This window comes from Colletotrichum truncatum (genome assembly GCF_014235925.2).
Source record: "Colletotrichum truncatum strain CMES1059 chromosome Unknown Contig_0001, whole genome shotgun sequence".
Classification (NCBI taxonomy): Eukaryota; Fungi; Ascomycota; class Sordariomycetes; order Glomerellales; family Glomerellaceae; genus Colletotrichum; species Colletotrichum truncatum.
This window is the reverse complement of record NW_027222398.1, coordinates 2,981,916-3,008,888: the sequence shown is the minus strand read 5'-3', so window position 1 is coordinate 3,008,888 and position 26,973 is coordinate 2,981,916. Positions and strand designations below refer to the sequence as shown.

The following is a 26,973-nucleotide window of genomic DNA, read 5'->3' as shown; positions in this document are numbered from 1 at the left end:
TGTTCCATCATGCTCGAACCACGTCCACGCGTTTGCGGATGGACAAGAATGAGGGAACAAGGCTTTCACTTTTGCGGTGATTTTCCAGATAGAAAAAGAATAGTTTGGTAAAGTAGGTAATTTGGTGTCGTTTCGGTCATTACAAGCTCTATGTCTGTGGTATCCTACAACCGCCAAAGAAACACGCAAAAAACATTCTGAAAAGAAGAGGCAGAAGGTAAACTGTCGAGCTGTGCCGATCCAGTCCTCGCCAGTGAAGAACAAATAAAAAAATAAAGATAACCAGGTATCCCTCGCGCGAACGCTAATAAAAAAAAAAAACGATGAAAATCAATGTGATTTTCGCCAGTCTGCACCCAACTTTTGCTTTCCCGTGGTGCATTGCCATGCAATCCATACCAGTTGTCATACCTTTCTCGGCAGACTTGGTTGAAACCCTCCAAAACGCCATTTGATAAGGTGAAAGTTTCCCTTTCCCTTCTTAAGCCAATTGCCGGAAAATCGAATGTTCCTTTGTTACGCCGCGTTGAAGTCGCTCTGTCGATCAAGAGATTAGAGGGGGGAGCTCCAAATCAAGGGGCGCTCTTGCGTCGTCGCTCGGAGCGAAGCTCCTTTTCTGTGTCCATCAAGCGGCACTGAACCCACATGCGGAACGAGCTATCGCTCCGCACCTGTTCGCAGTTGAGGAGCTCCATCAGGGCCCGCTTCATGCCCTCATTGACGTCGAACAGGCGCTGCTCCTCCTCCGCAACGGCCCAGATGGTCGTCTCATCGGCGATAGGGGCCAGCGAGCTGCTTCGCCGTGTCTTGGGTCCGCTGAGCGACGAGCGCCGGCTGTGGTGTCTTCGCGCGCTGGGGTACTGTCCGAACGGCGAGCAGGTGCTGCGGGTGGGTGAAACCGACGGTGACGAGGTGAGAGATGTGCTGCAGGTGGTCATGGGCCGGATCTGGTCCAGGTGCTGTCGCAGCTCCTCGTGCTGGGAGTGCAAGGCAAGATATCGTTGAAGGGCAAAATTAGAGGTCTGGTCCTGGGAGGAGAGAGAAAGCGTAGACGGCGCCGCCATTGTTGATGATTTTGTAGGTTGTGATAGTTGTAATTTGCAGGTAATATGTCTCTGGGCCATTGACGAGCCCATCGGAAATCAGTGTGATTAAAAAGCTAGAAAGTCTGTGTTTGAGAAGATGCGAGTTGTGTGGGCTGATTGATTTGTGTGGTTTGGAAAATGTGGTAGACGAGGACGATGTTCGGAGCTTCGTCGCTAAAGTGTGATATATATGTGTACCCTGGCGAGATATGCTTGAGTTATGACGAGTGTGGGTAGCGAGTCGATGTCGTCAATGGTGGTGTTAATCGACACCGTAGTGGTTCTCAGCTGGGTAGATATATATACTGGTTTGCCTTGGTTGTTGTGTGAATGGATGGTATGTTTTTTTTTTTTGTGCAGCTAGACGAAGAGGCGTCTGGCGTCTGATAACGAGTAGAAAGAAACTCGATGGCGAATGGCTTGAAGATGAAGGGCGGTTTGACTCGTGGTCTTGTTTGGACCGATAGTTCGAGGAGCAGCGTGTGCCGAGTACTAATACCAAGTACCTTAGCTCTCCCGCCCTGTCGATGGTGTAGATCACGGGTGGAGCCAACCTCCTTTGTCTCCTTTCAAACGAACACCCCCGTTGGCGTGCAAGAGAGCGAGATGCAGACTGGGGCGGGCGTTGGGGCCTGGTTCGACTTGGGTTGCGGGGGTCTTGCAGCGATTGTTCCCCTCAGCTGTCGGCAATATATGCAAAAAGAGGAGAAGGGATGCAACAACTGATCAAGGCGTGGCAGGAGTAAAGCAGATGTTTGGTCAGAGATTGAGGCCCTTCTGGGGAAACGATCAGGTAATATGTAGGTAACGTATGCGTGTGCCTCTTTGCAGTTTGCGGTGTGCACGTCCGATGCAAGATATGGTGTGCTCTTTTTTTGTGTTTCTTGTAGGTGAGTGAAGATCCTCCTCTCCCCACTTTGTACTGGGTTCCTCAACTGAGCGGCGAGCCAAGTAGCTTCCCCGGTAGTCAATGTGTGCGTGTGTGTGTGTGGTTATTTTTCTTTTAATTAGACCGTAGCTTTGTGGAATACCAATACCACCCGGAAGGGAATAAGCGGAGAGTGTCAAGAGATAGGGTATTGCGCGATGACAGGGAACCAGAAACTTAACAGAACTGGTGCGAGATGAGAGACAAGACACGTTGATTACCGTGCCTACCGAATAATCAATGCGTGGACTCCCTCGTGGGAGAATGCCCGTTCAGAGTGGCGCCTCGGAATAAAAGCTGAAAGCCACAGGGCGTTTAACACACAAAAAAACCACACACAACGACTGGGATGTTTGAAGATTCCAACGTGATTGTGTGTATGGTCGACGGCCAGCTCCGGTTTGTTGTGCGTCCCACTGCTAATAAATACAACGTGCGGCGTATCCGCGTTGCGAAGGGGGTGAAAAACAGACAGGGTTAGGTACCCAAACTAGGAACGCTGGTAGTCAGGAGTTGAGCAAGATGCGCAAGCCCCAAGAGTGGAATAGGGATAACACCAGCCGACAGCCGAATATTGTGGTCTGGATGCCTTTTCGGTGGCCACTGATACTTTGGATGGAGCGGTTCAGGTTTGTCGTTCAAGAGTCAAAGCTCAAAGCTAGTCTTTGATATAATAGTGTTCCGTTGTCCGTGACAGCAGACGAGAGACTTTTTGGGAATGGAGGAGGGAGACCTAGACTTAGGGAAGCTAGGACCTGGGCCTGTGTGTAGGTAGGGTATGTTTGTGTGTGTGTGTGTGTGTGTGTGTGAGTGTCTCTTGTGTCTGTCCGTCGTAGTGGTGGTATTGACGGGAGCCCAACTACCTAATAATGGCGGCCGATAGCGTAAGACGGGATGGGAGATGGGTATGGGAATGTCTGGGAAATGGTGTGTGGAGGGAGGTACTCTCCACTGCCCCTGGTCCAATTAATAGACCCGGTCCAGCCCACGATGGGAGGAGGGTGGGAATACGAAGGTACTCTGACAAGCGCGTGCTGCCCTTTTTTTTTTTTCTTCAATGCGTGTGTGGACTGTAGACGCTGGTACTCTCCAATAAGGGGGCCCAGCCAGTGAGTACAATAACGAGTTGGCAGAAGTGTGGATGCGGTTCGCTGCCGGTGGTGCAATAAACCGGTTCAATGTTGCGCTATCCAACCTGGAAAAAAAGAGGGCAACATGCAACTAACGCCTGGAATATGCAAGCCCTGGTGCCCAAGGAGAAGTTCAGTTGGTCCACGTTGAAGGCTAGACCGTGTTCTGCTGCTTGCTTCGTAGTATGTAGGCCACGGATATGACTGCGCTATCTTTGGCGCACTCCGGGATTACTGGGCTGTGTCGTTGTGGTTTTTTTTGTTGTTTTCCTTTGGGTCTCCTTTGATCAAGCTGGGTCCCTGATACGGGTCTACTACCCAAATAGGTTACGGGATGGTAATGCGCAGGGTCGCGTCGGCGTGGCGCTGTTAGTGCAGCCTCAAGAAGAACGTGATACCGACGATGTGGTTGATGGCGGCGATAACAAAGTTCGATGATAAGGCGAGATTGCCCCTGAAGGCGAAGTCGTACTATGGCGGCTAGTGTGTGTGTGTTTGTTGTCGCTCTCGCCGTACTGGTGACGATGCGAATCCAAAAAGTCTCTGGCGAATGGGAACCGGCCTGCTGTCAGAACCTGTCCACGGGGATCAGAGGCGAGGAGGTTCACAAAGCTACGGTGATCGTAGTGACGTCGCTGGGGCGGATGGCTGTGCGTCTTCGTGTCTGCAAGATTAGGTGCCTGTTCTCGTGACAGTTGACTGCTATGATGGTGTGGATGATGTTGGTATTGTTGTTGTTGTTGTTGTTGTTGTTGTTGTTGTTGTCCGTGTTCAGGTTTATGCTGAATTTCCGGATGTTCGGGGGTGATCCAGCTTATATCGCAATGATACATAACAGTGCGACAATATAAGATTGCTGGCAATGTTGTTATGGTCGGACTTTTGTTGGGTGGAGCGGCTTGGTGTTGATGATTTAGGTTGCTCAAGATTGAACAATGTCTCGGGGCTTGACTAGAATGAGGCTGGTGACATTTTGTACTTCCAATCAAGATGAATTCAAACACAAGTGACGTATGTGCCTTTGAAGGGCCATGTGGCTCATCAGCGCTCGGTGTCTCACGTATCGCGATCCCACGTTTATTCCCCCATTGCTTTTGCCTCGATGAGGTATTCACCTGGTAATGATGGGACCCTGGGGGCCACTGTTTGGCTCACGGGCCCGCTAACGCTCATGCTTTTCCTCCGATGTCCTAGGAATAGAAGCTCCTTCACCACGGCTCCGGGGAGTGCAGACCTATCTACATACTGTGGCCAATGCCATTACTGGACAGAGCCGTCCGATAAGGGGATATCCTGTTTCGTGCGAAAACCCCATATACGTCTTGCGGGAGATCCATGGGGCGTCTGTTCCGGTCAGCCATCTTGGCCTATGATACCAAGTGCAGCCTGATTTTCGAGACGGCCTGAAGTATATCCGCACGAGAGACAAGAAGACAACGGTGAGCGATAAGAAGGGTGCACACACACACACTACGTATTCTTCGGGCGTTGACATACTGTAAGAGTCCAAAAAAGACCCTCCTTGCCTTCCCTCCCGTTTGTGTGTGTGTGGGTGCTTGTATGTCAGTACAACACCACCACCGCCTAAAGTGGGTTTGCAAACGGACATACGTCCGGAAGAAAGACGACTTCAACTCTCGGTTCGGGCTGGCGCCGCCTGGGCTGCAAGCTGACCGAAAATTGGGAGGCCTTGGGGGCCATCGTCAAATCATCGGACGCGATCAGAAACTCCATAACAGTCCAGGCTTTGTGCGTCGCCTGGTGTACGCAACCGCAACCACGAGACCCCCAAGCGACCTGTCGTACCTTGCAGAGAAGCCCTTTGAACCCAGTATATGGGAAATGGGATTAACGGGCGATCCCAGGATTCTTGACAAGCCATAGAGACCGCAACAAACAGCACACGCTCACGCTTATTCCCGCGCTAAACGTCTGATAGACAGACCGGCCTAATGATCTGAGCCTTTTCGACCCTCGTCTCCCCTCGAGCGTGATGACTTCATAGCTCTCTTCCCAACGTCTCGACCCTGGCCTTGCTTGTCCCCGCCTTCCTCTTCCCCCCTTCTCTTGATCCCGATCTCCGCGTGGCCACGCAATTGCAGCTGCCAAAGAAGGGCAAAGACGCCCCCAGCTCTGAGCTCCTACAGATGGCCAGACCAATCTCCCGGTGCATTGGCAATGCATTGTATTCCAAACTGGATGCCAACTCACCCAATCATCTAGCTGCCCAGTCACCTACCACTCTGATCGATGAGCAGGGATCCACTCCTTCGTGCGAGCCACACGACCTCTCACGTCACTTCGGTCAAGCTTGCACATTTTCGCCATGATTCCCATTCTTTCTGAGCAATTCAGCCACAACTCCAAAGCCGACAATATGACGTCCATCTCTCCGCCATGGCATTTTTACACGTTGTCAACCGGAGCGTCGCCTCCGTGAGGAATGCCAACGTAGCCTTACGTAAAAGCCATCCCCACTGCACAAAGCTTCTTTTCACGAATTGACTTTATGGAAGTTCCCAAGTGGTAAGGCAAAAAAAAGGAAGGGGGTAAAAAGGTTAAAAAAAAAAAAAAAAAAAGAGGAATAACAAGTCTTGAACTCTTTCCGGCGTTTGAGACTGCCGAAGCGTCAGACCACATACTTCTTGGCCCCAAGAAATGCGGGGAAGCTGGGGAAGTATGAAGCTGACAGGCAATAGGCCTGACAATTGACTGGTCCGCGGATGTCCCATTTGACTCTTTTTGGGGATGGCATGATGGCCGGAAACTTTGGGGTGCAGGTTCGCGCTCATGACCGTAGGTTACTTCATGAGCTGACTTTCTACCCCGACATTTCATCGTCCGGCGTTTGGCGGAGCTTGCCATTCGCTGCTTCAGGACGCCATTCACTTCAGAGTCGCCAGATTCCCCTCCCGGCTGCTGGAGCTTCTCGGGTTTCGGGGGATTCCCATCTACTAGAGACACATCAGTTTCCAAGTTCAGCCTGGACCCTGCTTTTTCCCCATTCCATGTTGATCCTTGTCAACCTTGTGAGCTATCCCTTATCCTGAAGTAACCTTTGCGTATGTCAGGCCATGGATGGTTCAGCCTGCATATGAATACTACTAGGCATCATGGTTCACTTGTTTGCTGAGCTTGATAGCTCCCTGTCGGGCTGGTTGCCGAGGATTTATAGTTTGCAGTCACTGCGTTGGTTTAGCCTACGCTTTCCGAACGACGTCCATCTGAACGTTGTGAGTTTTCCATGCAAAAGACACACCAAAGGGGTCTAGATGTTTCTGTGCTCGAGAACTGCATTTCCTCGACTAATTCGTATTCCGCAAGTTGCATATGCACGATGCCGGAAGCAAGTGACATGCCTCGAACAGCTGTACATTGCTGCAGGTGTTGACGTTCCCGCTGTGGCTCGACCGCGGCGTGACCCGATCCGAGCATCACGGTTGGATCGAGCAAAGATCTCACCACAGCACGCCTGTATTCGGGGGTGCAGACACCCGACATATCCGAATAGGGACGCTGTCGCTGTAAAAGGGGCCCTTTTGCCGTGCTCTGGGAGGTATGGGGTATTCTACATAATCCAAACTCATGCCACGTTGGCGGCAACGGCTGCAGAACGCTTCAAAGGTAACTTCGTTTCGTTGCGTTGCAGATATAAGGACTTCCACTTTGGGAAATTTGGAAAACAGCTCATCGAGCGTCGCGATGAGTGCCGGGATGATGCTCTGATCGAAGGTAATGTCGGCTCCAATGACAACGTCGACGCTCTCGCCGTTGTTCCACTGTTGGTCCTCTGTTCCCACCAGCGCGTGTCCCCATCTCAACTCCATCGGCCTGACAAGCTCGCTGTCTTGTAGACCGTTGAGGAAGAAACTCTCCGGGAGGTTGTTGATAACATCATCAGACCCATCAGAGGCAACAACACTAGTGGCGGCAAGGTGCTTGGCACAGAGAACGGCTAAGTATCCGGTGCCTGCGCCGAGTTCAAGAATTCTCTTCCCAGCAATGATATGTTGGTTGGCGCACAGATATTGACCAAGGTGCAACGCAGCTTCCCACGTTCGAAGACCCGTGGTGCCGGATGCTGAGATCAGCGAGCGTGATTCAAGCAGTGTGATGTCAGAAGCAGACAACGACTGATCTGTGGACTTTTCAAGTCCACTGAGGTTGTATGTGACGTAAGACTTTTGTTGGACCGAGGACGCCTCGGATGGGATTGGAGTTGCCAGAGATTCAGACAAGGCTGTCATGAGATCCTCTGAAACCTCCTGAGAATGGTAGTTAGAAGTTTCCATATGGAAGTGATGTATCTTTTAGCGTCACAGGTTGAGTGGCACTTACATGCTGGTCCCAGTCTTCAATACTCGACTCAATTCTCGCAACAAGTTCCTTGAGAACACGAAGTCGGTATCGAGCTGGAGGTGCATAACGTGGGCCTTCGTCTGAAAATAGTTTCTTGTAAAGTGCAGCCTGGGCCGTTGATTCGCGAATAATGTGGCCGGGAGGGTAGTCGAGTGTTGGCTCAAGTTGAAGATATTGGGAGCAGAACCGATTGACGGAGTCGTCTGATGTTAAAAGAGTCATGCTGGGCTAAGTAAGCACGTTTTGCTTGGTGGATGAAACTTTGGTGGTGTTGCAAGTGAAGTTATCGTGTTGCTCGGTATGGTGGGGTATGGCGATGGCGGTATGAGCTTTAGCAGCTATGAGTGAGTATCTTTGTGCTCTATATTCCGTATCCCTAGACCAGACCTGCAATATAACAGAATGATGAACAGCTGCAACACTTATATAGAGCCGATCTTTCACAAGCGATAAGCAGAAAAAAATTGTTCTCGACAGAAATAAAAGAAAGCGTTAAACCATTATCATGACAGCGTCAAATCAAAACCATAAAAAAACATTGAATCGTGATATCCATTCTGAGAAGGACCAAGACGCACTACTCTTGCTGAGTCAGAATTAAAAATCGGACAGTACAAACACAGTGTCACCGGCCGGACCCCTCGTTCCTTCATTTTTGCCAAAATAGCATCCTGCCTGGAAGAATGGGGGGGAAAAAAAAGCCTACAAAATGTCAAGGTGGCGGCGCTAGTCACATGACTCTCGTGCACAAAAAAATTCCCAAAGGTTTAGCCCCACGTGACCCTGCCTCAAACGCCACAGGCCCGACCCTTCTGTGCGTCCTGAGGCACGGACACTTTCTAGGGCTTCCGCCCAATTAAGCGAACCAGTCCCCCTCGCGGAAATTTCACCTCTGGTACCCCATCACAAATCTCGAGACTTTGACGATATCACACCTCTCGACCTTCTGTCTCAGCGTCAACCCTCTCGACAGACAGATCAGCCCAACCGCGAAGATGGCGGACGTCGACACCCCCGTCACCCTGCGAACTCGCAAGTTCATCCGTAACCCCCTGCTTGGCCGTAAGCAGATGGTCGTGTGAGTTTGCCCCTCAAGATTACATTTCTCTGTTCCTCCCCCAAGAAGAAGAGTCCCGAAAGAAGAGCAAGAGGAGGAAAAGCGCACGATGCAGTACCACAACGCGACAAGTCATCAATACGACCATCGAATCACGAAACAACGTAGACGAAAGAAATTGCTGGCGCGAGTTTGAGGAGGATACGCGAGACGCGCGGGATTAATTTTTTTTTTCGGGGACCGGGACGAGAGAGTGCAGAAGAAAAAAAAGAGTCGAGACAAGAAACTTGTGTGCTGACTTGCCCGCGCACAGTGACATCCTCCACCCCGGCCGTGCCAACATCTCCAAGGATGAGCTCCGTGAGAAGCTTGGCTCCCTCTACAAGGCCACCAAGGACCAGATCAACGTCTTCGGCCTCCGCACCCAGTTCGGTGGCGGCAAGACCACTGGTTTCGCCCTCGTCTACGACTCCCCTGAGGCCATGAAGAAGTTCGAGCCCCACTACAGACTGGTCCGCGTTGGCCAGGCCAGCAAGATCGAGAAGGCGAGCAGACAGCAGCGTACGTCGAGTCCCCCGTTTGCCGTTGCCGCAGTGGCTCCCATGTCAGACCACCACCTCGTCTTCATGACCGGGAGGTCGAGTCTTGATGTCGGGCCCTGCAGTGGCGGCAAACAACACACGTTGTCCCAAGATGCAATGGCTGACATTCCTCGCGCTCAACAGGCAAGCAGCGCAAGAACCGCCAGAAGACTCTGCGCGGAACGGCGAAGGTCAAGGGTCCCAAGAAGAAGAAGGAGTAAGCGTGCCTTATTGCCTAGGGTCAGGGCGCATGAGGGATTCCCCGGATCATCCGCACCGTGGGCGGCGTTGGTGGAACATCAAAATGAAAAATGTCGTCGACTTGGGCTCGTGTGTTCCTTGGGGGGTTCCTTGTCTCATGGGGTCATCCATTTGGCTGCGGCTTTGTGCATTATTCGACAAGGAAACAATGCGGCTTTTGCATCATCCCTTGTGTCTTCGGCTGGGTTTGTCGGAGCACATAAACTACTAGAGTCAACGCGGCGTGAAAGGGGGAATGGGTTCATGATTCTCTCAAATATGAAATGCATCCAAAAACAAAACCGTGTATGCCCTTGGTTCCCTAACCATTTTTTTTGATATCCCGATGTTTCGAGTGATTGTCGACCGTGACCAGAACATGTTCAACCTACTGAAGATGGAAATCAAGGGTCCTGAAGTGGACTCTCTGTTTTCCGGTCACCCATCCCCATGTTCTCTCCCCCGCAACTAGGTTACGTCGTTGAAGTCGTGTTTCTGTTGGGCTAGTCCTCAGCGCTGTGTCCCCATCCACAACAATATGGAGAACTCTACCCTGAACCATCACCGATTACACTGACCTACCTTTCTGGACATACAACTCCTTAGTTATAGCGACATAGAACTTGCTTTCTCCAATCCCCAAGTCTGCTTCTTACTCACCAAAACGCATCTCTGGTGGAATGTCAGTATACAACTACGTACGACGAGGATATACGCCTCAACCACTTCAGAAATAGAATACATGCACTCACAGCCCATATCCTCCGTCTCACCACCCCCGACTTCTAGACTTCGAATGCGAAGGGGCACCTGGCCCAGGACATGAGATAGTAAGAGCAGACAGACAAAATAGCACCGTAACATACGAAGCAGAACTCGACTACACACGAACTTCTTACAGCAACGAAGGCAAAATGAACAGGATATATAAGACCCAAGATAAATCTTCTCGGCTCAGCCCAGAATCTAGGCGCACGCATTGATTTGGCAAGTTTGAGAAAGACTTGAACCTGCCACCAATTAAAGGAAACACAAGTTGCCAGACCATGCCATCAGTCCATTGGACACGAAATTCCTACACACACACCCACATTTTTCGTCAGGAACTTGAACAGCGGAGCAAACCGCACATAATCCATTCAACCCGAGATCCCACTCGATCAACAGAATTTCTATGCACGCTTTTATACAAAGGCACGAAGCCTAAAGCAATCAACCCACAACGCCGCCCCTTCTTACCAATGCTTCTATGCCATCCCACAAAAGACTCCCAAAAACGCCATCTTATGCGTAGTACATGTTGCCGCTTGCCAACTACACCTCCCTAAGTTTCTTAACAGGCCTAGCCAACGAATCATCAGGCAACCCACTCCTCTTCGTCCCCGGCAGACTACTCGTCCTGATGTCGTTATCATCCTGACTGACCCTGCGGTGTGGGTACTCGTTCTTCAAGCCCTCGAAACAGTGCGCGTTCAAGCGATCGCCCGTGGAGAAGAACGGGTGCTGCAGAGCCTTGGCGGCAGTCAGCCTCTCCAAGGGGTCGTACTCCAGCAAACTCGCAAGCAGCTTGTACCCCTCTGCACCGAGACTCGACAAAGGCGCGCCTTGAGGCGCAGAAGTGGCGCTGCTCGACGCCCCTTGGGAAATAGTGCTGTAGTACCACTTCTCGAGGTTCGAACCGTTGGGCGGAGGAGGGTGGTGGCCGTGGTGTCCCCGATGATGTCCGTGATGGTGCGGCGTCATGGGAGGCTGTAGTGTCGCAAGCTGGCTGTACTCTGGCATGGCTGTCAACAACGGCCAGCGGTCCTTCGTAGGCAAGCCCATGATGTCGACGATTTTTTGCATCTGGTTGCGTTGAAAAGGAACCGTCTTCTTGCTATCCATCTTTGCTTCTTCTCCCTTAAAAATGGGACGCAGTGAGAGCAACTCTGCGAAGATGCACCCGATGGCCCACATATCGATGGCGGGCGTGTAATGCCTCGATCCGAGGATGAGCTCAGGCGCGCGATACCATATTGTCACAACGACCTTGTCTCCGCTGAAGAGGGAGTGCAGTGGCTTGTCGAAGCGTCTCGCCAAACCCAAATCACCAATTTTGACTTCTCCCGCGGATGTGACCATGATGTTGGCTGGCTTCAGATCACGGTGCAGAACCCAGTTTGCATGCAAATACTGGCATCCGTTAAGCAGCTGGAACATGATACTCTTGACGGTCTGCGGGGGGATTGGATGCCTTGGGTTCTGCGTATGGTGGTGGATGATCTGCAACAGATCGTGCTCGGCATATTCAAAGACCATGAAGATGCATTTGTCTTCCAGGATAATCTCGATAAGCTTAATGACGTTGGCGTTCTTTAGCTCGCTGCACAGAGACATCTCGCGGATGGCAGACTGCGATATGCCCGTGTACGATACCTGTTCGCCTTCCTTGTCGGGCTTGAACTTCTTGATGGCGAACTCGCCGGGTTGGCCCTGGCGGCCGAGGGCCTTGTAGACGCGGCCATAGGTTCCGGAACTAATGAATCCGACGACCTTGTACCGCTCAATGACACGGACTTTGGGTTGGTAGTTGATGTGGCCAACACCGCGGTCTGCAGGGTCTGTGAGAGGTTGCTGGTCAGTATAACTTGAAAGTGATGTCCGAGGTGGAGACTTGAACTCGCGATGAGATCGGGACGGGGGATGTCAAATACAGGAGCTGTGACTGTGCCGGCCGCCGTAGCCGATACCCCTCCACATATTTCAGTTTGTATGTGGGATAACTAGGGGGAGCAGAGGAATATAAGAATGAGAAAGAAAGAAAAAATCCAGGCAGGACGGAGATTTTTCTCAATAAGATATGATAATGCACTCGCTCTACAAACGATACATGTCTCTCTTTCTTGATCTATGTCCTTCTACAGCGCAGATGATGCGAGGTGAGACTCTCACAGCGACACAGAGCTGATATGAGAAGAGACAATCACACGGGGTCGAGAGCACAGGACGGGTAAAGCAAGCCAGGCAAAGTCGCAGCTCACCGCCGATCTAGGACCAGGCCTCGGGACTGGGGGCTGAATGAGGCAATGGGCTGGATGTCGGGGTGTGGGCACCTCTAAGCTTTAAACAGCCAGAAAAGCAGCGGAAGAATGCAATCTGCCACCCGCCGAAACACACAGCTGGGAAAGTTGGGTGTGCCAGTGCCCCTCCCGCTCTCCGCCTGGGGGGCTCGTGTGATGTGCGAAGGGGAAAACGGGTGTGGTGGAGAAAGAGGCAGAAGGAGAGAAAAAAGGAACAAAATAGAGGAGCCGAGGCCGAGAGGCGAACGCAACGCAAGGGTAAGGCGCCCCCTAAAAAAAGGATATGCAAAGGCAAGTTTACGTCGTAAGCGGAATTCCCGCAGGATGGTGGAATAGAAGGGGGTGCGCGGATGGGATTAGCATGCGATAGGATCCCAGCTGGGGTTATCGATGAATGGGTGTGTAAGGCGTGATGAAATGACCAAAGATCCAACAGTTGAATGGCCTAACCCACTGGATGTTGGATGGGGTTGGGTAGGGCGTTACAAAATAAAAATAACAAAAAAGTCGGAAAATGTAGCCCAAAAGGCAAAGCGAGCCGGTGATTGAAACGCCGACTTGGGAGGGACCGTCGATCACCAAGAGGAGAAAATGTGGATAAAACAGAAATTATAAGGGAAAAAAAATAGCCAATGCGAAAAGGGAAATTCTGCGGCGCGGAGGAGATGGCGGTATGGACCTGATTGATCGGATGGAAGTATCCAAAAGATGTATAATCCGTGCCATCTCACACTTTCCCATCCTCTTCACAAACTTATCCATGTCATGCTTGACGAGTCGCTGCAAAGCTCGCTCGACTAATATTTTTTTCTTCATCGTGCATGTCACTTGACTCTTGCGCATGTCCGCTCTCGCCTCAAACGACACATTGACAATAACTCGAGTCAGGTAAGAATGCAAAATGGGGGATAGGATATCAAGACAAGGGGCGAAAACTTGCAACCAGACGAAAGGACCCGTTTGTCAGGTAAGGATAGGGTAGGTACGACGAATGAACCACAAGCAAACATCAAAACTCACCTTCAAACGCAGCCTGGACGCTTCTCTTAAGCGTGCCCGTCCGTACCGAGCTGGGGCCAGAGGCGACTGACGGCGGGTTGGTCAGGCTCATTATCCAACGGGAACGAACGTCTCGGTAAGCTGAAAGTAGTGTTCCGCAAAAAAGTCACTGAAAATGTGGGAATTTGATAACGCCCAGTTCCCAGCCGGTCCGGTTACCCCCAAGTTCCAAAACACCGAAACGCCGTTATCCGTGTGGTTCTTGTCTGTATCCTGCCTCAGGTTATTTCTCCTTGGGGCCCAAGGCCAATACTGCAATGTCAAGACCGTAATTGGGGTCTCCTGTCTGCCCCGTTTTTAGAGGCTAAACACTGGATGGAATTGCCTTATCCCGGGAACCTGGTCCGTTGATTGCGTCCCGTTGCAAAGAAAGCCCACCAGAGCCGTGGCGAAATGGATACACTCAATTACTTTTCCGGTGGATATTGTGTTGGCGAAACCCAGGGTCTAGGACGGGATACCGGTGTCAAGAACAGAATAGTAATATCCGAAAGCCCGTGTTGCTAAAAAAGCCAAGGCCAGGTACAATAAGATGGGCGCCGGCCGCAATTCAATAAAGTATGTATATGTGACTGTCTGCCAGTCAGTCTGCTCAGGCTGAGGGCCAGGGCCAGGCAGCGTCGTGCTTGTGCGCGAGACGGAAAAAGTGGAGGATGGCGCAATGTCCCGAGAAACCGGGCGAGTGCCTATGCTTGCTTGGTCTTGGTAGGTAGTTCTTTTTTTCCTGGTTTGGGGGGTTTGATTTTGTTCTGTTTTCCCTGTGCCGCAGGAGACCGGACACTATGCCCGAAAACTAGCGGTTGCCGCGAGTTTGGGGAAGACACACGAACAGAAAAAGGAATGGTGCCAAATAAACGGCTACTGCTCCTTTGCGCCCTCTGTATGGACAAAAACTGGCCCTGACACAGGCCTCGGAACTGGGCTGGGAATGGTGATAGGCGAATTCACGCGGGGGTTCCAGTAATAGCGCTGGGGGGTGTGCGTGTGTGCGCGGCGTTTTGCCTTGCCTTGAGTAGAGATAGATTCAAAGATCGGAAGCTGTATGCGCGCGTGCCACCTTCGCTCGGCGACTGGTAGGCACGTCGGCCGGAAACTCCGGGGCGCGGGCAGCGGGTATCTGTTTTGATAAATTGCCGAAGGGGGGTGTTTAGATGCGGGCAGTATATTTGATGCGCAAGTGACCCCGCGGGTTTAATATCTGCGGTTGTTCTATTCTGTCTCTGACTTGCGTCGTCTGTCCTGTATACGATGATCGGCGTCGCGCGTCCACACACGAGAGATTGTTTCGGTGTTTACTGTGCGTGATCACGGGTAATGACGATATGAAGTGCGGAGAAGCGTAAGGAGAGTCGCATCAAGATGGAGTACCAGGAGCGAGGTTTGAGCCAAACACGAACAGCGACCGAGAAAAGCGTCGACGCAGAACTGTTGGATTATAGAAGCAAGTAAGAAAGTCGCAATGGAGGTCGAGATGAGAGAAAAAGAGAGTGAGTTGAAGTGACGTTTCACTAGGAGCAACAGAGAGCGAGAGCGGCGTGCCTTCTACTCATAAGGGTGCCTGCCGCGCCCGTGTCTGGGGTGGCAGTTGGTTCCTGCCTCTGATATTACAGTGTCATTCCCTACAAGCGCTGCACGGTGTTGGGAGCTAGGGCATCGCATCAGCCTTTTCCAGCCAAACCGCCTTACATAATACAAATCATGTCTTTCCCGTCATCCCAACACCAGCTTTACCTATGACACGCGTTCTTGGACACGATGCTTAGAAGGAAGGAAAAAAGGGGGGGACGTAAAATAATCTTCATCAACTTTTTCGTCAAGAAAACAAAAAAATAAGAGGCTCTAAAAACCTGTCGCATGCATGCCACTCTACCAACAACAAGACCAAAGACCATTGTGTTATCAGCTTTCTTCAAGGATGATCGATCACCTCTCGGCCGCCTATCGCGGGCCAAGCTTCTCCAGCACACGGGGGCCCTGTTCATCCCACTCCTCCTTGGTCACCCACATGCTCTCCTTGTCCGCCATGATGTTCGCCAGCACCGCACCTCCGAGGAACACCATGTGTCTCCGACGAGGTGGGTCCTCTATCCGGACCTTGAACTTGTTTAATCTCTCCGGGTTACCGCCGAGCACCCGCGTCAACCACAGCTGCTTGAGCTCCTTCTCCAAACGCGAGGGCAGGCCGGGGTACATGCTGCTACCACCGGACAACACAATGGCTTTGAACAGGGACGAACGCACGTCGACATCGGCCGCCTGGATCGTGTTGAACAGGAACTCGGCGATACCGGGCTGCTCGCAGTCGACGAGGTGAGGCTGGAACAGGCACTCGGGCGCCTCGAAACGCTCACTGCCCACCCGGATCACGCGGCCGTCGGGTAACGTGTAGCTCTCCACCAGGACCGTCGTATCCTCGCTGAGGCGCTTGTCCAGCTCCAGGTCGTACGACACGTAGCAGAGCTTCTCCTTGATCTGCCGGACCGTCTCGAAGTCGGCCGTTCTGTTGAGCGCGTAGCCGCGGCGCAGGAGCAGCGCAATCAGGTTCCGCGTAACGTCTCGGCCCGCAACATCGAGTCTGCGGGTGAGGTGGTTCAGGACAACCGACTCGTACACGGGGACGATGTGGGTCACGCCGTCTCCCGAGTCGACGACGACACCGGAACTGAGACCTAGAACCCACCGTAATTAGCACCCATTGTGTCCGTAGCCACCAATTGAAGGCCATTGTAGAGTCGTAGGAATGATGACATACCTTGGGCATAGAGCGCCAGCACGGCCTGGATCGCGACGTAGACACCGCCAAATCCGTATCGGTCAAACATGACCTCGCACATCTGCTCGCGGTTCCGCAGGGGGTTGGCCGGGGGCTCGGTAAGCAGGATCTTGCGGCCGCGCGGGTCGACCTTCATCTTCTCGAAGAAGGTGTAGTCCCAGAGATGCTGCATGTCATCCCACTTCTTGACGATACCGTTCTCCATGGGGTAGCTGATCTGAAGCATCGTCCGGGCGGCGGCGGCCTCGTCACCGCACATGATGTCCTTGATAACCATGTCATGGCTGTCGCCTTGCTCTTCCGTTCTCAAGATCGGTCGGCCGACAAGGGAAGGATATTGGAATTCGGGGAAGTTCTGGCCTGCGTAGCCGACCTTAAGGAAACCGGTTCCTCCGTCGAGGACTGTAGTGGATCTTGCGTCAGCCACCTCCCAATCATCATCATTATCGCCATCATCATCCAGCCGAGCGGATAGCTGTCCAACAGTGGCTGCTAGGTAGTATCATGAGCATTGTGTCTTACCAATAGGGGCCTCGGCTGCCATTGTGAAAGCAGAAGCTGCAGGGTATGTGATTGAGCTTCTGTCGAGGGGGAGGGAGAGGTGTGGTTGGGTCAGGAGAGCACCCAGGAAGCTGTTACGTCTGTGTCGTCGATAGTGGGGTTGGTTGGGTTCGCTGCCTCCAGCTGTCCTACAGTGGATCGTCAGACGGCCGTGGCTGAGCAATTGGTGTCACGTGATACCCCGCAGCGACACCAAGCCTCTGTATCCGTAGTGATCAAGCAACTGCAACTGCTGCACCACACCCGCTGATATCATTCTGTCAGCGTTACCGGACCGGCAGGCCCCACCCTGACGGAACACTCCCCACTGGCAGAAGCCGCGACTCGGCAGCATGAACACAACTATAAGGCCGCGGAGTAGCTGTTTTTAATTCCATGAATATTCTTCAAGTGCAGTGGCCCTCCCCTCCAACTGTATACAGGCTTTTGTCAAACGGCCGCCATGACTACGCAAATCCTCCGTCGAAATGTTAAGATCCTTGTGATCAACCCGAACTCATCCCAAGCTATGACGAGGGGCATGGAGAGGGCCATCCAGGGAATGCCCTTGCACGATGTAAGCTAGGATTGAAAACCTCCAAACACAGTGATCACGAAAGCAAGAAGAGGGAAAAGGAAAAGAAAGAGAGAGAAAGAAAAAAAAAATGCATCACAGGCTGATACTTTGTTACGTCTAGTCCCTTGAAATACACACTTATACAGCACCACCTGAGAGCCCGGCAAGCATCAATGACGATGCGGATATCCAGCTCAGTACTGAGGTCGTGCTCAAGGACCTCGCCAATAGCGGGAAGCTCGACCAGTACGACGGTGTGCTCGTGGCTTGCTACAGTGTTCACACGCTCGTCCATAAGCTCTCTCAGCAGTATCACGCTTCTCTGGCTGTCACTGGCATCTTTGAGGCAAGTGTACTCACCGCAACGTCACTCTTACCTCACACGTCTCCCGGCTCTGTCTCTTCGAAATGGGGCGTCGTGACTACTGGCAAGTTTTGGGAGAAGCATCTTAGCGACGGCGTGAGACATTACCTCGGCCAGTCTGTCGATGCGGATAATGCCAAGTTTGGCGGGGTCATGTCAACCGGTTTGACTGCCGGGGACTTCCACCACGTCAGCCCGGACGAGGTCAGGGCCAAGCTAGAGCAGGCGACGAAGCAGCTGCTCAACAGTGGGGATGTTGGATGTGTGGTAATGGGATGTGCCGGTATGGCTGGCCTTGAGGAAATCATCCGTGCCTCGGCCGCTGAAGCCTACGGGAAGGAAAAGGGCGACCAGGTCTTTGTCGTCGACGGCGTCAAAGCCGGAATTTTACAGCTCGAGCAAACAGTCAGAAGCAGAAGATTATTCCAAACTTGAGCCATATAATAATACCCTATTGAACTCTGTAGATGCCGTTACAGTCCACGTTTAGCAAGAGAGAAGGTGAAGCTGTACAAGCTCCCAACACGGTGCACAATTTAGTCCAAACGACGAGCCCTTCCCCAGACCTCGTCGGCATCCTTCTTTCCCTTTGTTTCGGGAACCTTGACAGATACAAAAAGGGCAGAAAGCAACGCGAACCCGGCGAAGAGGAAGTACACCCAGCCTGCGCCACCAAACATCTGGTTGAGGAGGTTGTTGACAATCGGGAAGAACTGAGCAACCAAAAATGTCGCAATGTAGTTAGCAGCAAGGGACCAAGACTGGGTAGCGCCAACAGCCTCCTGTCCGACCAGTTCTGATGCAAGAATGAAGGGCACTGGTCCAAGTCCGACTGCAAAGAAACCAACAAACGACACAACAGAGACGGCGGAAACAATCTTGAATCCGAACTTAATCGAGAGAGCGAGGATCAGGGAGCTGGTTCCCTGGCCAATAATGGAGATCAGGATACACCGCTTTCTTCCAAGCTTGTCGGGCAACGGGGAGCACGCGGCGGTGGTGATCAGGTTGACAACAGAGATCAGAATCGTAAGCAAGGCAGAGCTGACAGGGAGGAGGTCCGTCAGGAGAGACACAGAGTACATGATGATCGAGTTAATGCCGCACAGCTGCTGGGCGAACATGATGCCAACAACAGCAGCGATGGCGGGTCTGTAAAGCGGATCCTTAATCACCTCGAAGAAGCCAAGATGGACGGGGGAGCTCTTCTTAGGCAGGCCAGGAGATGCGGGAGGCGTCGCTTCGCCCTGGGGGTTCAGCAGACCTTCTGTCTCGGCCACTGCGTTATCGGCGTCCCAGGCATCAACCTCTTCCTTGATGTCAAAGTTCTTGCCGCGGATGCGCTGTAGGGTGCGACGGGCTTTCGGCGCATCACCATTAGCAGCCAACCAAGCCGGGCTCTCGGGGACAAGAAGGAGGCCAGAAGCCTGAGCCAGGGCGATGAAGATGCCCGCAGCCAGGATCCAACGCCAAGCCTTTCCGTAGCTCAAGAAGAAGCCCAGTGTTTGGACAATTAAGATGCCGACGTTGATGGAAACCTGGGTCATGGCACCAAACAGGCCGCGTTCCTTGGGCGGTGCAATCTCACTGATGTATAACGGCACGATGACGGTTGAGGCACCCGCTGCGGTACCAGTGAAGAAGCGACCGATGGCCAGGGCAGGAGCATTGCCGGCGAGCGTCTCGATAACAGCACCAATGATGAAGAGGATGGCGGTGATTCGCATGGCCGGGCGACGACCACGCTTAGAAGCGAAGGGACCAGCGCAAAGGGCACCGACCAGACCGCCGACAGTGTAAATGGAGGAGACGGTTGCGAAGACAGCGTCTGTCATGGGGATACAGTCGGGAAGCCAGCCGTTCGTCTCGGGCGACTTGGAGTGCACCCACTTCAACATGGTCGTCTTGGCCTGAATAGACTTCTTGCGGCAGGTGAGAACATCTTGAGGGGCATTGAGTTCGGCCTAAACAATGTCGCCATTCGTCAGCTCTCGAGTTGCGTGCTATCAACCACGGAAAAGGGAGAGGAAGCTATTCTGCAGCACACGTACCAAATGGAAGCCAAACTGCAGGGGGCCCAACGTCGAGACAGCGATCAAGACAAGCAGATACGGGCTGACATCGTGCATACACTGTCGAAGGCCTGCGGGAGCCATTTTGGGCGTCTATCTCGCGGTGTTGTTATGGTACCGTCAGAGGTAGAGTTTGGAGATGTATGAGGGAAGAAGCTTTATACGGGTAGAAAAGTTCAGCAAAGAGGGAGGGAAGTCGGGACGAGCAAGCGAATCTGGGGATAGTCGCCGGCGGAGCCAGTGACAGCTGCTCATATACCACAGCTGCTACACATCACTGTTACGCAGTTGAGGTACCTGGGCGCCCCACGTTCCAGCTGCCGCGAGCAGGGGCCCGTGGGCGATCAATACTTGCGTGCCTACAGCTCTAAGTTTAAGTGCTGATGCCCGCCATGAATTAGCGCATCAAAGCTCCATATCGAACAGGTACCTCACATTTGCATCAGAGGAAGGTTACGGTTTGATGCCATGGTAATCCAGCTTTTTAATGCAATTCCATAAAGAATATTCTCCATAAATTTATTAAAAATAATATCAGCTCCATATGACTGCGTCGAGGCTGTAAACCGCTGGACATGTAGCGAAGGGCGACGCTCAATATTCGGCTTCATTCCTCACAAAGTGTACGCGCCGTAGTCTCACTTGAAATTCGAGAAAAGGGACTGTCCCAGGCCTAACGAATTGTCTCACTCCCATTCTGTAGTTCTAGGTACTAGGCCTTTCCCAATGCCCGTTGGACAGCCACTGTCAAAGTCTCAACATCGTTAGGGCCAACACCGATGCTCTCGTTGTCCGTCTTCTCGTACAGGGTACCACCCTCAGCCCAGATGCGACGCAGTGTGAAGATGGTCGCAAACGGCACGCCATCGGCCCACGCCTTCTCCTCGGCCTCCTTGAGCTTCTGCAGCGGCGCGTAGGATACCTCCCACTTGGCGCCCGTCTGCTTCTCAAACTCGGCCAAAATCTCCTTGGGTGTCGCCACAAATGACTGTACCTTGAGCGCCTTGTTGAACGAAGCATCGGGGTGTCTCAGCGAGGCCACCAGAGTCTTTCCAACACTGGATAAGGGGGTCAGCAACGGGAATGTAGGAGTAATTGAAAGGGAGACCTACTCCTTCATGGTGATCAAGCCAACCTTGCCCTCACCGTCCTCCACCAACACGGCCTTTTTGCTCTTCACGTCAAAACCGCCAGCCTCTGGCGCAACGGGTGACAGTGTCAGAAACATGTCCACGTACGGGCCCGTCACCAGGTAGGTGTACTTGAGCCGCTTGATGTTCTCACGGATGTACTTGCGCACTTTGAGCTTGGCCTGATGCGGCTTCTCATGGGCGCTCTTAGGACCATACTCGATATCGGTGCCGTACTCGGAGGGGAAAAACCACTTGACGGAATCTGTCTCCTCGGCCAGCTTGATAAGGTCGATTTGCTTCTCAATGACATTTCTTCCCAAGGCTGAAATGACGGTGTCGGCGTCCTTGTATGCCGCCTTGACTTGCTCGTTGTCGTCGACATTGCCGCTGATGATCTTGGCACCCTTCTTTTTCCACCCGTCCAGCAGGTCTGCCTTGTTTTCTACGGTAGACCGAGATGTGAAGATGGTAACCTGGTCGAATGCCGGCTTAGCATCCAGAAGGGCTTCGGTGATGAACAGGCCGATGTTGCCAGTTGCACCAAACACAAGAATCTTTGAAGGTGTGAACGACATGATGACGGTGATGTGGTGATTGATGGTAATTATAGAACATGCAAGAGTTGCAACGAGGGGGTAGAGTCACCGGACTGCTGATGAGGCTGTAGATGTTACTAAATGCTAAGGATAGTACTATTTAGGTACAGAGATGCAGCTGGATGCATGGTTCTTATAGCTTCAACTCGCAGGCAATAACGGCCTGTCAGTGTCACCCCGCCGAGGAAGTATTTGTAAGTAGAGCTCCGACCACTCGGGGAACTGACGCCATACAAAGACGTGCTTACAAGGTGGAGGGGCAGGAGGGGGAATCTGGATGCGAGAGCAATCTAAACTAAGGAGCCCCACGCCCTGTGGCCGATTGTGCCCGTCTGGTTGCTCGTCTGATGTCTCCAGAAAACACATCCCAATTGGTGATCTTCAAGAAACAGGAACCGGACCTCTCCACACATGCTGCAGCAGAGAGGTCCAGTAATCCGAGCTCCGCAAAATGAAACGGCTCTGTTTCTGTGCTTTTCATATTGATCTGTATGGCTGATGGCCCAGTACCTATCCTTATACTACACTTTGTACTTTTGTCTCACTTCAAGAAGCATGTCCGGATGAAGCAGGCGGTCAATACGCCGACCTCCCGAGTCAAGCCGGGCCGGGGTACGTACCTTTTAACCCTCCAAATACCCCCTGCTCGGACGGTGTTGTCTAAGAGGCTGGCGGGCCCAGCGCGGGAGACGGGCAACCCCACTACCGATCGGTGAACTTTCCCTCGAATTTTTTTTTTTTTAAGTCTGGCTGAACTTTTTCTGAACAATCGGGAACCAGCGTCCTCCGCGACCCGCCGGTGCGAGACTTTACATCAACACACAACGATACCCTCAGCACCTTCCACTTTAACCATGGCGGCAATTGACTCTCCCGTCGCCAACGGGCACAAGTCCGACAAGAAAAGCAAGAAAGAAAAGAAGGAGAAGAAGCGTTCGCGTGAGGAGGATACCGAAGCCAGCGAAGAACGCAGGCACAAGCGCTCCAAGAGCGTCGGCGTGACCAAGGACGACACCAACGACGACGACAACGATGACGAAACTCCCGCCGGCTCTCAGGACCTCTCCTTCGCCAATGGCGAGCCGTCGCCCGAGAAGAAGCGGAAACACAAGAAGGACAAACACAGCAAGTCGATAGGCGAGGCCGACGGGGACGCATCCGATGCCGAGCGCAAAGAGAAGAAGGACAAGAAGAAGAAGCGCAAGTCGCAAGGCGTCGAGGATGCTTCTGTCGAGGCCGAGCCGGCCAGTGAGAAGAAGGACAAGAAGAGCAAGAAGTCCAAGGCAGCGTCCCCCGGGCCCGCAGCCGAACAAGACGACGATGCCATGGATATCGACTCTACCACAAAGTCACAATCGACATCGAAAGCCCACCAACCCCCCGATGCGCCCTCCAAGCCCCAATTCCCCTTCTTCAGCCAGACCGTCTCGCTATACCTCCCCATCTACCCCATAGGCTGGGACACCCCTTGCACCGCCGCCGCAACGCAGCACCTCGAGCCTCTCGTGAACCGCTACGTCCCGGAGCTCAAGGGTGTGCTCCTCGCCTTCCGCAACGTCGCCCTCTCCGAGCAGCCCGGCCGCCGCTACGCCGCTAAATCTGATAGCGAGCGCTGCGACCTCATTGCCGTCGACGAGTTCGCTGTCGGATTCGGCTATGTCACCGTCGACGTCGACCTTTTCATTCCCCGCCGCGGCGCCTGGATGGAAGGCAGCATCAACCTTGAGAACGAGGGTCACATTGGCGTTGTGTGCTGGGGCAAGTTCAACGCCAGCATCGAGTCCGCCCGCTTGCCGGCCGAGTGGCGCTGGGTGCACGCCGACTCACCCGAGGCGGCGAACTACGTCAGCGATCCCTTCGCCGAGACTGAAAACGTCGAGGCGCAAGAGGCCGAGGACGAGCACGGCGCCGTGCGCCAGATCCACACGACGGGTTTCTGGGTCGACGGCAGCGGCGAGAAGGTCAAGGGCCGCGTCAGGTTCCGCATCAAGGCCTTTGACGTCGGCGTCAGCGGCGATCACGGATACCTCAGTATCGAGGGCACGATGCTCGACGCCGCAAGCGAGTTGGCGGCCGTCAAGCGCGACGCGGAGCAGGAGCGCCGGCGCAGGGTGGGCAAGAGCGCCGGCATCCTCAGCAAGGAGCGGCGCCGCATGCCCGATTTCAGCGTCACCAAGTTCGGCGCGGTCGAGGACGAGGAGGAGAAGGCGCTGAAGCAGGAAGTGTGGAACACGACGGCCCCCGTGACGGACGACGAGGGCGCGGGCAAGGAGGCGTTTGCTGGCATTTCGGAGGAGGCATAGGAAACTAGCTGCTCTGCATCTACGATTCCCCGCGGGGTGGCTTGTTCGGGCGTTTTGAGGGCTTAGGGAAAATTGATAATGATACACTGTACATCATCTGTGAGGACTGGTAACTCGGCCCAAGTCGTTTGTGGTCCAAGATTGACCAAATACCTTGTATGCCACGATTGGATCGATTGAAAGTTGCCAGGTGCGGAATGCTAGTCAGCCACATGGAGACAATGTACGTGCCATGTGCGAGCCATTCCCCAAGACTCCTAATAGAAACCAAAATAGAGGGTCATGGTGGTATAGGTTACACGGATCAAATCAAAATCTAGAGACTGTTAAAAGTCGTTAGAGCCTAAAACATGTACAGGGTTAAGGCCAGGAATCCATTTACATTCGGTGGGTTTTAATGGCCTGTTTCGGCTCTCTTTTGATAAGCGGTATTTACCAAGGAGAAAACCACGGATGAAGCATCATCTGAGAAGTACCAAGGAAGAAGCAAAAAAGCGAAGAAAAATGCAAGCCAAACTTTCAGGAAACGACGAAGCCCTCCGGTCTCAAAGCGCCTTGACTCTATCAAATGTTAGATCCAGGCTGGCCATCAGCAGGGGTAACATCCTGAGGATCCATTCGTTCCTCGCATTTGCCGCCCGCAAAAAGGTCGAGAACCCATCCAAAGCCAACAAGGTTGCCGTGAACGAACCTACACAATGTTAATAGGGCTCCTCTGCATGACTTTGAAAAGATAGAGAGGAGTCCCCACCAGAATGACGACTGGGAATCAGACTCGCGGCTGTGAGGTCGAGCAGAAGAGTATCCGTAAAAGAACGCAAGGCCACATGCTAAGATAAACGTAGTAGCGTTATGGCCGGCGGACATTTTCCGAGCAGGTAGTGGAGGCGGCGGCGTCGATAAGTTCAGAATAATATGAATTTTTTTAAAAATGTTTGCGTAGGAATTTATGAACGACAAGGTCTGTTTTACCTATCTTTCAACTGGAAAGTGAGATTGTATTTATCCTTCAGACTCACTGCATAAGGAAAAATCGCGAACTGGCAGCTTCTGTTTCATCGTTGTAGACCAGCAGCATTCTTTGGTTTCCTTCTCTGTCCGTGGCATACGAATAATCACAAAGAATATGCATGATGAGGGGAGATATATCTAGCACTCGGAATCAAACAGAACGCATTGGATGCGAAATTCTATAAACTTCCTGATATGTTAAACCGACTGGTTGGCTCCCAAAATTGACCTTCACAAGATGCAGTTCTGGCTATTGCTACTACAACCTAGCTTGGATTGCGCACCAGCTTCCACATCGAAGTCAGGAGTCATGTCCATGTCATTCCAAGTTCCTGAAGAAAGGAAAACAGAGAACCCTTCGGGACGAACCCGGCATAAAGGGACTGCCATCGCGCGGCGAAGCTACCTGTATCGGGGTTCTTAGCAGTGGTCAAACATAGGGAATCTGAGGAGAAAACATACCGGCAATAGGTCCAAATTCGCCAAAGCCAAGGACCTCGAGAACCCATGGGGAAATGATAGCCAAGACGCCGATGGCAACAATGGTGACGAGAACAGGGTGTTCTCTCGCAAACTCGAAGAGTTCGTGAGCAAGCTCATACGCTTTATCTATGGCGTCCTTCACAATCTGGCCAATCGTTTCGCCGTTTCTAACGAGGGTTTCGACTCCGTTAAGGATGAGCTCGGCGAGACTCTCAGTCCAGGAGGTGGTTGTCACGATGTTCTTGAGCCGGCGCTGCAGGTCTTTGCCGCTCTTCTCAGCCGTGCGGAGGATGTCGATGAATTCAGAGGCGGCATCTTCGTCTGATCTAAGTGGCTGATTGGTTATGATGCCGGATGGCTTCTCGTTCACAAGGAGTCCTTGTTGAGGTGTGGAAGTATGGCCTGTAAGGCAGTTCAAGAAACTCTCGCAATCCATATTGACGTTTTGAAGTGCTGCCCTCAGTTTGATAGTATGGGTTGGGCCAAGGCCTGATGTTATAGAAGCAGACACCAAAATTCAGTTAAGCTTGGATAGAAGGAGGCATATGATAGGCTTTAAATACATCTAACTGACTGGGAACGCCCGCATGCGCTTAGCTTTCTGCCTGCTTCTGACCAACATCATGCATGGTCTTAGCCCACGGCCCCCAACATGAATTTGCCATAATCATCCAGTCGTTTGTGCCGTCCTGCATGTCACTAGTTTCCACACCACATCCAGAAATCAACCCAATGTCATACCGAGTCGCTGAAACAAGGCAAACAAAGACCTTGCTGGGACGAACCCACCATAGTAGGTCTGCCAAAACGCGGCGCATGTGCCTGTGTGTGTTGGCTTCTTAGCAATGGTTACTCAATAACGGGGAGCCTGTGAAAAGAAAATACCGGCAACGGGGCCAAGTACACCAAAGCCAAGGAACTTGAGGACCCGTGACTTAATGAGAACCAAGGCGCCTATGGGAATGGCCATGTTGACTTATGAAGTACTTCTTCTCGATTTGTAGTGTTTGCAGTGAATTGGCTATTCAAGGGTATGAAAACAAATGTCTAAGTTATTTCAGCCCAACTTGAAAAGACGATGGTAAGTTGGAGACTTGGTGTACATCTGAATCTGAATTAGTTAAGGAAGACTTATACTATGTACGTCTTCGCCTTCCCAACTGCTTCCCACCGACATCCTCCCTGATCAGGCTGCGTCTTCCAACATCAATCTGCCTTGACCGTTCACTTATTTGTGCCACAATGCATGCCGCTCATCATACATCTGCATCTCTCGTTGGCTCAAGATGTAAACCGCCAACAAATTCAAACATTCGCGGGTCATGACAAGACCCAACCCCGCTCCACGCTTGTCTTTACTGGATTCTATCGCAGCCAAGAGCCTGCAGCCTCAAAGCATCGCCAGTTCTGGTACTCATGTTGGTCAGGCTGTGAAAACTGACCTGGATTAACAAGGGCGCCAAAAGCACATTCGACCCATCCATTAATGAGAGAAAGTCATCGTTACAAAAACAAATAGAGCAATCGTTGTAAACCGCAAAAGATTGGGCCCTAACCAGGGATCGAACCTGGGACCTCTCCCAGACTGAATTGTCGAAACAACCCTAAGGGAGAATCATACCG

The 26,973-nt window shown here is 52.4% G+C and overlaps 12 protein-coding genes across 12 annotated transcripts; 3 read left to right on the top strand and 9 right to left on the bottom strand.

Moving 5' to 3' along the window:
• Positions 1 to 572: 572 nt before the first annotated feature.
• Positions 573 to 1,136, bottom strand: CTRU02_200796 (uncharacterized protein; the record flags this gene model as incomplete). Its single annotated transcript, XM_036718810.1, has 1 exon — positions 573 to 1,136. The coding sequence occupies one exon, from the start codon at positions 1,134 to 1,136 to the stop codon at positions 573 to 575; it is 564 nt and encodes a 187-aa protein (XP_036589810.1).
• Positions 1,137 to 3,523: 2,387 nt separating this feature from the next.
• On the bottom strand, positions 3,524 to 3,976 carry CTRU02_200795 (uncharacterized protein; the record flags this gene model as incomplete). Its single annotated transcript, XM_070203744.1, has 2 exons — positions 3,524 to 3,705; positions 3,742 to 3,976. 2 exons carry the CDS (start codon positions 3,974 to 3,976, stop codon positions 3,524 to 3,526), a joined length of 417 nt encoding a protein of 138 aa, XP_070062326.1.
• Positions 3,977 to 6,601: 2,625 nt separating this feature from the next.
• On the bottom strand, positions 6,602 to 7,724 carry CTRU02_200794 (uncharacterized protein; the record flags this gene model as incomplete). Its single annotated transcript, XM_036718808.1, has 2 exons — positions 6,602 to 7,408; positions 7,482 to 7,724. The coding sequence occupies 2 exons, from the start codon at positions 7,722 to 7,724 to the stop codon at positions 6,602 to 6,604; spliced, it is 1,050 nt and encodes a 349-aa protein (XP_036589808.1).
• A 773-nt stretch (positions 7,725 to 8,497) lies between these two features.
• CTRU02_200793 (40S ribosomal protein eS24) lies at positions 8,498 to 9,361 on the top strand (the record flags this gene model as incomplete). Its single annotated transcript, XM_036718807.1, has 3 exons — positions 8,498 to 8,580; positions 8,873 to 9,120; positions 9,285 to 9,361. 3 exons carry the CDS (start codon positions 8,498 to 8,500, stop codon positions 9,359 to 9,361), a joined length of 408 nt encoding a protein of 135 aa, XP_036589807.1.
• Positions 9,362 to 10,694: 1,333 nt separating this feature from the next.
• CTRU02_200792 (serine/threonine-protein kinase SSN3) lies at positions 10,695 to 12,119 on the bottom strand (the record flags this gene model as incomplete). Its single annotated transcript, XM_036718806.1, has 2 exons — positions 10,695 to 11,980; positions 12,074 to 12,119. The coding sequence occupies 2 exons, from the start codon at positions 12,117 to 12,119 to the stop codon at positions 10,695 to 10,697; spliced, it is 1,332 nt and encodes a 443-aa protein (XP_036589806.1).
• Positions 12,120 to 13,448: 1,329 nt separating this feature from the next.
• Positions 13,449 to 13,550, bottom strand: CTRU02_200791 (uncharacterized protein; the record flags this gene model as incomplete). The annotated part of the gene is made up of 1 exon (XM_036718805.1): positions 13,449 to 13,550. The coding sequence occupies one exon, from the start codon at positions 13,548 to 13,550 to the stop codon at positions 13,449 to 13,451; it is 102 nt and encodes a 33-aa protein (XP_036589805.1).
• Positions 13,551 to 15,436: 1,886 nt separating this feature from the next.
• CTRU02_200790 (actin-like protein 2) lies at positions 15,437 to 16,815 on the bottom strand (the record flags this gene model as incomplete). The annotated part of the gene is made up of 3 exons (XM_036718804.1): positions 15,437 to 16,167; positions 16,251 to 16,673; positions 16,794 to 16,815. 3 exons carry the CDS (start codon positions 16,813 to 16,815, stop codon positions 15,437 to 15,439), a joined length of 1,176 nt encoding a protein of 391 aa, XP_036589804.1.
• Positions 16,816 to 17,274: 459 nt separating this feature from the next.
• On the top strand, positions 17,275 to 18,187 carry CTRU02_200789 (hydantoin racemase; the record flags this gene model as incomplete). Its single annotated transcript, XM_036718803.1, has 2 exons — positions 17,275 to 17,388; positions 17,510 to 18,187. 2 exons carry the CDS (start codon positions 17,275 to 17,277, stop codon positions 18,185 to 18,187), a joined length of 792 nt encoding a protein of 263 aa, XP_036589803.1.
• Positions 18,188 to 18,288: 101 nt separating this feature from the next.
• Positions 18,289 to 19,908, bottom strand: CTRU02_200788 (MFS glucose; the record flags this gene model as incomplete). The annotated part of the gene is made up of 2 exons (XM_036718802.1): positions 18,289 to 19,716; positions 19,804 to 19,908. 2 exons carry the CDS (start codon positions 19,906 to 19,908, stop codon positions 18,289 to 18,291), a joined length of 1,533 nt encoding a protein of 510 aa, XP_036589802.1.
• Positions 19,909 to 20,536: 628 nt separating this feature from the next.
• CTRU02_200787 (isoflavone reductase family protein) lies at positions 20,537 to 21,532 on the bottom strand (the record flags this gene model as incomplete). The annotated part of the gene is made up of 2 exons (XM_070203743.1): positions 20,537 to 20,903; positions 20,937 to 21,532. 2 exons carry the CDS (start codon positions 21,530 to 21,532, stop codon positions 20,537 to 20,539), a joined length of 963 nt encoding a protein of 320 aa, XP_070062325.1.
• An 875-nt stretch (positions 21,533 to 22,407) lies between these two features.
• Positions 22,408 to 23,856, top strand: CTRU02_200786 (RNA polymerase Rpb7-like domain-containing protein; the record flags this gene model as incomplete). Its single annotated transcript, XM_036718800.1, has 1 exon — positions 22,408 to 23,856. One exon carries the CDS (start codon positions 22,408 to 22,410, stop codon positions 23,854 to 23,856), a length of 1,449 nt encoding a protein of 482 aa, XP_036589800.1.
• A 1,319-nt stretch (positions 23,857 to 25,175) lies between these two features.
• On the bottom strand, positions 25,176 to 26,320 carry CTRU02_200785 (uncharacterized protein; the record flags this gene model as incomplete). Its single annotated transcript, XM_036718799.2, has 3 exons — positions 25,176 to 25,273; positions 25,330 to 25,839; positions 26,236 to 26,320. 3 exons carry the CDS (start codon positions 26,318 to 26,320, stop codon positions 25,176 to 25,178), a joined length of 693 nt encoding a protein of 230 aa, XP_036589799.2.
• Positions 26,321 to 26,973: the final 653 nt, after the last annotated feature.